The 9,867-nt window shown below is 26.9% G+C and overlaps 4 protein-coding genes across 5 annotated transcripts; 2 read left to right on the top strand and 2 right to left on the bottom strand.

Moving 5' to 3' along the window:
* The first annotated feature begins 60 nt into the window (after window positions 1-60).
* Window positions 61-1,422, top strand: LOC124433180 (proteasome subunit beta type-4). Its single transcript, XM_046982904.1, has 5 exons — window positions 61-228; window positions 489-695; window positions 762-908; window positions 989-1,187; window positions 1,266-1,422. The coding sequence occupies exons 1-5, from the start codon at window positions 95-97 to the stop codon at window positions 1,359-1,361; spliced, it is 783 nt and encodes a 260-aa protein (XP_046838860.1). The 5' UTR covers window positions 61-94; the 3' UTR covers window positions 1,362-1,422.
* Window positions 1,370-3,588, bottom strand: LOC124433178 (methionine aminopeptidase 1D, mitochondrial). The gene is made up of 6 exons (XM_046982902.1): window positions 2,770-3,588; window positions 2,446-2,697; window positions 2,162-2,353; window positions 1,935-2,085; window positions 1,763-1,873; window positions 1,370-1,691 (listed from the first exon to the last, which is right to left on the bottom strand). Exons 1-6 carry the CDS (start codon window positions 2,830-2,832, stop codon window positions 1,501-1,503), a joined length of 960 nt encoding a protein of 319 aa, XP_046838858.1. The 5' UTR covers window positions 2,833-3,588; the 3' UTR covers window positions 1,370-1,500.
* Window positions 3,589-3,999: 411 nt separating this feature from the next.
* LOC124433179 (NAD-dependent protein deacylase sirtuin-5, mitochondrial-like) lies at window positions 4,000-5,879 on the top strand. Its single transcript, XM_046982903.1, has 5 exons — window positions 4,000-4,644; window positions 4,742-4,956; window positions 5,026-5,168; window positions 5,495-5,645; window positions 5,758-5,879. Exons 1-5 carry the CDS (start codon window positions 4,405-4,407, stop codon window positions 5,810-5,812), a joined length of 804 nt encoding a protein of 267 aa, XP_046838859.1. The 5' UTR covers window positions 4,000-4,404; the 3' UTR covers window positions 5,813-5,879.
* LOC124433176 (fanconi-associated nuclease 1-like) lies at window positions 5,394-9,844 on the bottom strand. Of its 2 annotated transcripts, XM_046982901.1 has the most exons (8): window positions 9,438-9,842; window positions 7,805-9,300; window positions 7,546-7,677; window positions 6,802-7,251; window positions 6,297-6,705; window positions 6,094-6,216; window positions 5,887-5,998; window positions 5,394-5,662 (listed from the first exon to the last, which is right to left on the bottom strand). In XM_046982901.1, exons 1-8 carry the CDS (start codon window positions 9,546-9,548, stop codon window positions 5,643-5,645), a joined length of 2,853 nt encoding a protein of 950 aa, XP_046838857.1. In that variant the 5' UTR covers window positions 9,549-9,842; the 3' UTR covers window positions 5,394-5,642. The 2 variants fall into 2 exon arrangements, with proteins under 2 accessions (XP_046838857.1, XP_046838855.1); XM_046982899.1 differs by lacking the exon at window positions 5,394-5,662 and having other exon boundaries at window positions 5,864-5,998; window positions 9,438-9,844.
* Window positions 9,845-9,867: the final 23 nt, after the last annotated feature.

Here is a 9,867-nt window from a genome sequence, read left to right as displayed (position 1 = left end):
TATATGTATAAAAAGATGGCGTTTTTGATGGCGCTGTAACACAATAGATTGCAGAACATGACATTTCAAAGTTGTATCGTGACTTGTAGTAAATATGGCGCTTTTTGGTAATAACGGTTATTCTACTCCCGCACCTTTTTGGCAAAATGGTCCAACGCCGGGCTGTTTTTATGATTTTCCTGGGAGTACCATACAATCAGTCGATCATGGAATGCGCCAAAGATCACAGTGAGTTTTATTTCATTCTTATAAAAATGTTTATTCAAGAAAATATATAAGGTATAACCTGTAAATCACGTTAGGTTATTCTGTAGAATTTATTTATTTTATATATTTAAAATAGAGTATTCTTTCACAACTTATTCTTTTTAACATTATAATAATAATAATTAATTTATAATATAGTATGATGTAGTTCAAAAGTAAATCTTAATTTAAAAGGAATCATGTAAAACAATTTGTAGTACAGCTTATATATATTTGTATAGAGCACCTATGACAACTGGAACATCAGTAATTGGAATACAATTTAAAGATGGAGTTATTATTGCTGCCGATATCCTGGCATCTTATGGTTCATTAGCTCGATATAGAAATTGTGAACGTATCATGAAAGTCAACGATAATATTCTTCTTGGTGCTAGCGGTGATTATGCAGATTTTCAGTGCATCAAAAGTAACATTGAAAAAAAAATGTGAGTTATACAATTACTAAGAATATCTATTTCAAATATATAATTGTATTTTAATATTGTTTTTAGCCTAGATGAACAATGTTTAGATGATGGATTTTCTCTAAAGCCTAAAGCACTTTATTGTTGGTTAACTCGTGTGATGTATAACAGACGATCAAGTTATGATCCATTTTGGAACAATTTTGTAATTGCAGGCTTAGATAATGGAAAACCGTAAATATTTTTCGTTAATTTATAAATTAATATATGTTATTATGAATAAATAGGCAATATGTCTGTGTATATTTTATCAGATTTTTAGGTACAGTAGATAAACTTGGAACTGCTTACATTGATCCAGTAATTGCAACTGGTTATGGTGCCTATATGGCAACACCTCTATTGCGGAAAGCATATGAAGAAAATAGTGAAATGACTAAAGAAGAAGCAAAAGAACTTCTTTACAAAGCTATGCAAGTTCTTTTTTACAGAGACGCTCGTTCTTTTCCTAAGGTAATTTATGTAAAAAAATTAAAAAATGCAGTTACTGCTATTATTTATCAAAATATATGATATCCCTGTTTTTTCTAGTATCATCTTGGTATAATTACTAAAGATGAAGGTGTGGAGATTCAAGGTCCATTAACATTAGAAAGTAACTGGGAAGCAGCAGTTCTAACCAAATAAACATGTTCTTTGATTTAAAATATTTAAAAATAATTTTATTAAATAAAATTTAATTATATAATCAAAGACAATTTATTCTACAGCATAGGTTGTTCTGAATTACATAAAGTTTTGCTATCAACTTTATAAATATCAGTAACTACTTTGTCATTATTTCACAACCACTATCAGTTATCAAAATAGTATGTTCTACTTGTGCAGTTCTAGCATCATCTACTGTTACAGCTGTCCAACCATCCTCCAAAATTTCTACCTCTTTTCCACCTTGACTTAGAATTGGCTCTATAGTAAATGTCATACCTGGCTGCATTCTTTCAGCAGACTCATGCGCTAAATGCAATAAAAAATATTTCATTCAAATATCTATGTATATAAACATTAAATTATTTGTACGAAAATACCAAAATGTAAGATGTCTGGTGGCCCATGAAAATAAGTTCCGATGCCATGTCCAGCAAATGCAGGAATTACATTATATCCATGCTTATTTGCTATTTCTTCCACAATATTACCTAAAATACTTTATTATAATATTTTGATATATCTATAAAAAAGAGAAATATTGCCACGTACCTATACTACAAAATTTTTCATTTGGTTTACAAATTTTTATTGCACTTTGGAGGCAAAGTTCAGTCACCTGTATTAATTTTTTACCTTCAGCATCACTTTCTCCTACTTCAAACGTTTTTGAACAATCCCCATGATAGCCATTTAAATAGACCTAAATTTATAACATTTAACAAGAAAAAATTATGATGAGCCGTATAACAAAAATTAAATAGTATGATAATACATACAGTCACATCTACGTTAAGTATGTCTCCGTATTTTAATGGACGATTATCTGGGATACCATGACATGCAACGTTATTAATACTAGTACATATAGATTTTGGAAATCCTCGATAATTAAGTGGACTGGGATATGCTCCATTATTTATAATCATTTCATGAATCATTTCATCTAACTGATCTGTAGTAACACCAGGCTAAGAATTATGATTACTCTCAATATTGATAAAGTCACATTATTATATATATTGATATGATATATATAAAATATATAATCTTTTATTCTTGCCTTGACATATTTTTCTGCTTCAGTAAGAACATATTGTGCAAGTTCACAACTTTCTTTTATACATTCTATTTGATTTTTATCTTTAATTTCTGGTCTTATTGGCCCTGGTTCTGGGATTTTAGTTAAACTATAAGATGGCTTAGGAACATATGATGGCACGTATCTTTGGCACGTTTCGGAAACATACCATGGTTCTACAACTTCATATTTACCAAATGAATTATTTATAATTTTTGGCTTTAATTCTTTTTCCTTTCAAAAATAATTAATAGTTTAATCAATACAATTAATTTATAAAAAAAATAATTAATTTTACATACGTACGTGAGATTTGAATCGGAAGAAATTCTTGATAAAACTTTTAAATAAGTATTTTTTAATATTCATATTAATTCTTCGTAATTTAATAAAATGTAAAAAATAGATACATTTAAAAATTATTCATAACTATTCATAGTCTATTATATAATTCAAGATCTAAAAATATACGATTTTCATATGTAAGAGGTTATGTTTTCGTTCGTAGTATATACTTCAACGATAGATATAGACAAAATGTAAACAGAAGCAGAATAGAGGAACATTGTCCGCGCTATATGTTTATTGGATTGATGTATAAGCTTGTAGAGATACTATAAGAAATAATTAAATAATTCATAATTCAACAATCGAGTTAGCGTGTGATAAAAATTTTTGTACATAATACATCGGACAAAAGTAAAAAAAGTATTATACTTTTCCGAAAATAGAATAATTGAAAAATGCTAATTGTACTACTTAAAAAATTCTGCGATGGCTCCAAAACACTTGTTCGCATTTTAGATCGAAATTGAAGGTGGACGATTCGTAAGTGGCTGAAAATAATGTAGGTGGATATCATTGTAGGTTGAGTTATTCAAAAATTCGATAACTCTAATACGAGGTAATTATTTTTTAACGGACGGCCATTGAAGTTAATTCGCAAAGAGAAAGCTTCTATGTTTACTCATCGAAATACAAAAGAATAATTTTTCTCTAACAGTAAAAATCAGTCAAAAGTCCGTTTTTGTTGATTTAGATGAAAACAATGACTTAGCGTTTAATATTTAATTATATTGAAATATTGAATTAAAATTATTTTATATTTAACAGAGTTAATGTAATGCTTAAGGAAATATACTATTGTTTAAATATTAGTATATTGTAATCCGTGTATATTATACATTGTTTAAATTAATAAAATTCCTAAGACTCATTAGCATAAACGACTAAACACGTATTTGCTTATTTTTATCATAGAATCATTAAACGTAAACTATTTAAAATGCCTGAATACGTTACTGAGACTTCTTCGTGCGTTTCCTTGCATTTTAAATAGATTAAAAAATCTGAGCATCAGTTTACGTATACCAAATAAGGAAGCATTCGTCTACTTTGCAGAAACAAATCATATATCATTGTAATGATTATATGATAATCAGTAGTTTGGGTAGGAGCTTCTTCTCTTTCGCCGCAAAATTCGAGGGGCGCCACTATAGGAAACATTTTTTTTCCCACAAAAAATGTCGAAAACAACGTTTACGTCAATAACAAATGGAAATATAATTTTTGAATGGTTTTTATGAATAAAGTATCATTTTAAAGATGAAAATTTAAGCAAGAACATAACTTATTCGAATTTTTGAAAAAGCTTTAGTTTTATACATAAACTATTTTCGAAAGAATATCATTTTTTGACACAATGTTTTTCAAAAAAAAAAAAATAAATTCAAAAATTCGAAAAAGCCATGTTCATCTCGCTTATACTTTTACTTTTAAAATGAGATCTTGTTCATCAAAATTGTTTAAGAATTACTCCTGTACTTATTGTTGACGTAAATCATTATAAAACCAGGGGTGATCCTTAATTGTAATTTACGTCACGATCAGCTGATCGTGAATGGACAAAAAAGTTTATAGAATTTTTAATAAGTGTGTACAATGAACGTGATGAAATCGTTTCGTGAAATTCTCTCGAATAGTAAAAATGTTATGATTTTAACTGGGAGTGGTATTTCAGCCGAATCTGGTGTACCAACGTTTAGAGGAGCAGGTGGATATTGGAGAAAATATCAAGCACAAAGCCTGGCAACACCAGAAGCTTTTGCTGCAAATCCATCATTAGTTTGGGAATTCTATGAATACCGAAGAACATTAGTAAGCAAAGTCAAACCTAATAAGGTATTTATACTTATAATTCTTTTTATATGCTATTCATTTAAGTGATATGATTTGAATCTTTTCATTTTATATTTTTCATTTTGATTTAAATTGACAGGCCCATGAAGCAATAGCAGCGTTTCAAAAACGTTTTGTAAGAGATGGTAAAAAGGTAACAGTAATAACTCAGAATATTGATGGCTTACATCAAAAAGCAGGAACAGAAGATATATTGGAGCTTCATGGTTCGCTTTATAGAACACGCTGCACGAAATGTCACAATATAAGTGTTAATGAAAATATTCCAATCTGCGCGGCATTAGATGGAAAAGGGTAAAGTTATTGTCAGTAAAAATTATAATTTATATTTTACATATTTTACTATATCATCATACATAATAGAGCACCAGATCCAAATATTACATCTTCTACCATTCCAATAGAAGAACTTCCTAGATGCGAGAATGTAAATTGCAATGGTTTGCTTAGACCTGATATTATATGGTTTGGTGAAAGTCTTGATGAATCTGTACTTAGTAAAGCTTGTAAGTAATATATAATATATGTATAATATAGTTGTGATATAAATAAAAATATTAATATAAATATACCAAATCGTTCGACATAAAAATGTAACTTTAGCAGCGCGATCACGCTATTTAAATTTCATTTATCGAAAAATCCCAATGTATTCGAATGTTATGGACAACTGATGGTGAATTATTGCACTATTCGATACTTTTAAACAATGTTTTTTCAATGATACAGTGTTAATGTTTATTCAATGTTTATTCAATGGTTAATTAAGCTTATAAAATATATTTTAATTAATGAAATAAAATAATTTGATGTTTATTAAAATTATCTGCAGATGAGATTGTTGAAACATGCGATGTATGTTTAATAATTGGAACATCTTCTATTGTATACCCAGCTGCAATGTTTGCACCACAAGTAGCAAATCGTGGAGTACCAGTTGCAGAATTTAATATTGAAATAACTCCGGCGACAAGGCAATTTCAGTAAGTTTTGCCATTATCTACAGAGAAAAAAATTAAAATTATTATAATGCAAAATAAAAATTATTACATAAAATTACAGAGAAATTATTAAAATAATTTTTCTGTTTTAAAGGTATCATTTTGAAGGTCCTTGTACAATCACCGTAACGGAAGCATTAGAGCCATAAATTTTACAACATAATTTATCTAAAGTTTACAAATAGAAAAAAATAAACAAATTATATGAATATAAAAGATTTACCTTTTATTAGACAAACTTCCACATTTACTCCCATTTCATGTAAGTACTGTAACCATAATGTTTGCTTCACTGAAAGCTTATCACCAGGTCCTTTGACTTCAACGATTTTGCACTAATAAAAAAACAAAAATTATTTCGTAAAACATAATACAAATTAACCACTGATCATGTTACTATTTAAAATATACAAGTATGATTGCAAATTACAGTTTTATTATTTGAATTCCATATGACCAAATCAGGAAAGCCAGCTTTCCATAAGGTAAAATTATGAATAAGTCGTTCACAAATTTTTATAACATTTTCAGTCCCTAAACAATATACGATTTCCTGTAATTATATTATCTCATTAAATCTACTTCAATAATTTAATTTATTAACTATGATATACATAACAATTTATTACTTACTTTAATATTATTACTTGTAAACATTTTAACATGCATCATGGATTCAAAGTGACTGTTCGATATAAAGTTATGTTCTACAATACTGCTAAAAGTTTCTGGATCAAAACTGCGTAATAAGTTAAGTTTCATATCAATTGTTTCTTTTTTGTTTTTATAAAAATCTTTAGTAAATAAATCTAGGGGAGCTGTTTGATATAATGTCACAAAAGCTCCAGGAATATCAATATTAAATAGTTCTTCCCAAAATAAGACAAAAAATAGAGTAACTGGCAGAGCACCTTCGCAATGTATTCCACCATTAAAACCTTGATTATAATAAAAGTTTAATGCAACATTTTCAACTGAAATATAGGATTTATTATCTGTGTTATTATCAATATACCATTTGCTCTTACTAACTCCAAAATTTCTATAAATAAATATATAGTTTTCTATAATATAAATACATAGTCTATTTTCAATATATTCATATTCTATATATCCATTTAAATTGACTATAACTTACCCTTTAATTAAAGTAGCTTCCACTGTTGTTGTATTTAATATTGGACTTTTAAGCTTGCTATTCATAAATTTTAATGTGGTCTTAATATTTGTCAACGTAGTGTTACTTATGCCATTTTTTCTTTTAACAAGTTTTTTTGCTCTTTCCAAAAGTTCTGCAGTACCAACTTCGGATAAAGTTTCAATTTTCAATGACTCTAGCGTTATTTTTGCACTAGCTTCTAAATTTTTATTATGATGCATTTCTATCAATGCTAATTCAGCATACCAAGTTTCTTTTTTTCTTTGCATGTAAAAATTTTGATTTATTAATTTATGTAAAATTTCAATGGCAAATGGTAATGTCTCTTTTACTTTCTTAAATGCATCTATACTTTTAGATAATATTTTCAACCATAAATAACCTGGCATAAAACAAGATATATGCAAAGGAACCACATAGTTTTCTAAACTGTAAAATGAAACGAAATTAAATTATATCCCATATACAATATACATAAACTTTAATACTATTGAGTTGTCCAGAAAGTTCGTGCCAATTTTGTCCTTACGCCATTTACCAAAAATCAGCACGAACTTTTCGGACAACCTAATATTTTTATTAATACAAATATATATATATATGTATATATATATAAATATATATATATGTATATATTTGTATTAATAAATAATTATATATAAATAATATATGTGTACACAGATGCATTATAAATAAAACATTTTCTTGAATATTTATAATTACCATGTGGATTCATTTTTCATAATAAGTAGCCATTGATCATAAGCTAACTTTCCAATTTTTTTTACAGTCTCCCATTGTTTTTTTTCAATGGCATTCATTATACCAGTAAGTTCATTTTTTGCTTCAATATATCTATATACAAATATATATAACTAATTAAACATAATTTATATACAGTATTTAAGATACATACAATCAGAATGAAACAAAATTTTTTAGATTTATATAAAGAATAAACTATTTATTTTTTGACACTTACCGAATTAATTGATTTCTGTTGCTAAAAATAGGATATCTTTTATCAGAAAATTTAGGAAAAATCATCTTTTTAAGTTCGATCTGCATCAACTTATTACATATATCTGATACAGTCTCTTGTGGTTCTTGAGAAGGTATTAATAATGTTAATACCTTATCAAAAATATCTTTGGTCTTTTGACTTAAACGTATACAATATCCCAACTTATTTGATATTAATGACTTTAATCTATCACCTGAGGTTTTCATGCCAGGAAAAAGAGGTTTTTTGGCTCCCATTTCTAATAATTTCTTTATCAATGATTGTTTTTTATTATTATAATTTAACTTAAAATCTTTACAAATTGTTCGAATTTCATCAATTTGAAGCATTTTAAGGGAAGTAGATAATTCTTCATTTTCAATATCAGATATAAAAAATGACTTTGACACAAGTTCGTTGCAAACTGGTATCAAATCATCAGCTAAATTGTTGTATTTTAAATGTTCTACTCTGTGCCATGAATATTTTCTTTTTAAGATACGTGCAAATAACATTTGAGCTTCTACAGAAAGTGTAAACATAGAAAAAATAAAATCTATTTCATCCTTATCAAAATATCCACAATTTATAGGATTTGAAAAAACATTCACTACTATCATAAATAAAATCGCTGCATATGTTTCTGTTGGTATAATCACATCATCATATTCATATTTTTCAGATGCTCTTGTATCTACACGATTGTATTTAAATATAAATGAACTATCAGCATATATTTTCTGAAGATCAAAATTATTAGCCAAAATTGCACCTTCTTTTAGAAAATTCATATTTTCTATTGCAGTATGTGTAAGTTCTATATTTACTATTTGTCGAAAATAAAGATTTGAGTTCTTTTGAGTTTTTGGATTATGTGACAAGATTTCTTTGGTAGAACTTTTTTTTGGACTGAAAGTTAGATTTCTTTGCTTAGAAGGAGAGTTTAATATACTTTTTACAGGACTACTATGTACTGTAGAGATGTCATATTTTTTTTTACTTATACCATTATCTTCAACATCCAATATCTTTAAATCTTCTTCCATAGAAAACCTTCTATTACTTTCTTCTTCAAGCAATTTAAATTGCATTATAAGTTCATTATCATTGTGACTAGACGATACTTGTTCCTCAAAACTTTGTAATTGATTCTTGATACAAGTTTCTTCAGAATATTTTATACAGTATTTTTCAGAATCAGTTGCTTTTTCTTTATCAGTTGATTTTTTATTATTTGATGTACATATTCTTTCATATATTATAGAGCAATCTGATAATGCATCAGTCTCATTATCTAGTAGGTCATCTGATACATAAGCTGTATTTATATTTACCATAAAATGAGTACCTGTATCTGTCATTTGTGCATTATCTATTGATTTATTAGTATAAAATGATGACGTATTAATTGATGAAAAATGCTTTCTTTCGTTACTTTGTCTAAATTTTGTTTGTGATTTTATATTCTTAGGTTGCTAAAAGAATTCGAAATTGATATGAAAGAACGTTGTTATGTAAAATAAAATGTTTTATATATATAGGCTTAAAATAAAGCGTTTTTATGTAGAATAATGCGTTTTTATGTAAAACAAAACGTTTTATATATATTTACCTTTTTCAATCTTTTAAGTTCTTTCAAATCAACAAAATTTCGCGATTTCACTTTCCGATTATTTTTTAATTTTAGCTTAAAATATTGATCAATATTTGTTTGGATAGACATTTTGAATAATATTGTAAAATATTTTATTACTCATCTAATTCTAATAAAATATTAGTCATCTGATTGATAACACTAACTATATAAACAAAAAACCATTTAAAATGTGTCGTAGATAGATGTGTTTGTATACACTACAATTCTTATGAATGAAAATATATAGCATTATCTTTTACTATTTCACAATTCTAAAACATGTCATTACGAACAAAATAAACATCATATCAATTTAATTGGAACGTAAAATAAAATAGTAATAGGTAGCAATCTGAATCGTCTTAGCAAAGATACCAACCTAATTAATGATACTGTATCATAATGC

Source organism: Vespa crabro, chromosome 2, assembly GCF_910589235.1.
Source record: "Vespa crabro chromosome 2, iyVesCrab1.2, whole genome shotgun sequence".
Taxonomy (NCBI): Eukaryota; Metazoa; Arthropoda; class Insecta; order Hymenoptera; family Vespidae; genus Vespa; species Vespa crabro.
The sequence above is the reverse complement of the archived record's forward strand: the minus strand, read 5'-3'. Positions and strand labels throughout refer to the sequence as shown.

What these genes read in the sequence shown, in the direction of transcription:
- LOC124433180 (XM_046982904.1), top strand. Translation starts at nt 95, where the DNA reads ATGGCGCTTTTTGGTAATAACGGTTATTCTACTCCCGCACCTTTTTGG. An exon ending in GGAATGCGCCAAAGATCACA is followed by an intron (nt 229 to 488) that starts GTGAGTTTTATT and finishes ATATTTGTATAG; the next exon opens with AGCACCTATGACAACTGGAA. An exon ending in ACGCTCGTTCTTTTCCTAAG is followed by an intron (nt 1,188 to 1,265) that starts GTAATTTATGTA and finishes TGTTTTTTCTAG; the next exon opens with TATCATCTTGGTATAATTAC.
- LOC124433178 (XM_046982902.1), bottom strand. Translation starts at nt 2,832, where the DNA reads ATGAATATTAAAAAATACTTATTTAAAAGTTTTATCAAGAATTTCTTC. An exon ending in AAGCAGAAAAATATGTCAAG is followed by an intron (nt 2,354 to 2,445) that starts GCAAGAATAAAA and finishes CATAATTCTTAG; the next exon opens with CCTGGTGTTACTACAGATCA. An exon ending in TACTTAACGTAGATGTGACT is followed by an intron (nt 2,086 to 2,161) that starts GTATGTATTATC and finishes TTATAAATTTAG; the next exon opens with GTCTATTTAAATGGCTATCA.
- LOC124433179 (XM_046982903.1), top strand. Translation starts at nt 4,405, where the DNA reads ATGAACGTGATGAAATCGTTTCGTGAAATTCTCTCGAATAGTAAAAAT. An exon ending in ATCTGTACTTAGTAAAGCTT is followed by an intron (nt 5,169 to 5,494) that starts GTAAGTAATATA and finishes AATTATCTGCAG; the next exon opens with ATGAGATTGTTGAAACATGC. An exon ending in CCGGCGACAAGGCAATTTCA is followed by an intron (nt 5,646 to 5,757) that starts GTAAGTTTTGCC and finishes TCTGTTTTAAAG; the next exon opens with GTATCATTTTGAAGGTCCTT.
- LOC124433176 (XM_046982899.1), bottom strand. Translation starts at nt 9,548, where the DNA reads ATGTCTATCCAAACAAATATTGATCAATATTTTAAGCTAAAATTAAAA. An exon ending in AACAGAAATCAATTAATTCG is followed by an intron (nt 7,678 to 7,804) that starts GTAAGTGTCAAA and finishes ATTTGTATATAG; the next exon opens with ATATATTGAAGCAAAAAATG. An exon ending in GGAATTCAAATAATAAAACT is followed by an intron (nt 5,999 to 6,093) that starts GTAATTTGCAAT and finishes TTTTTTTATTAG; the next exon opens with TGCAAAATCGTTGAAGTCAA.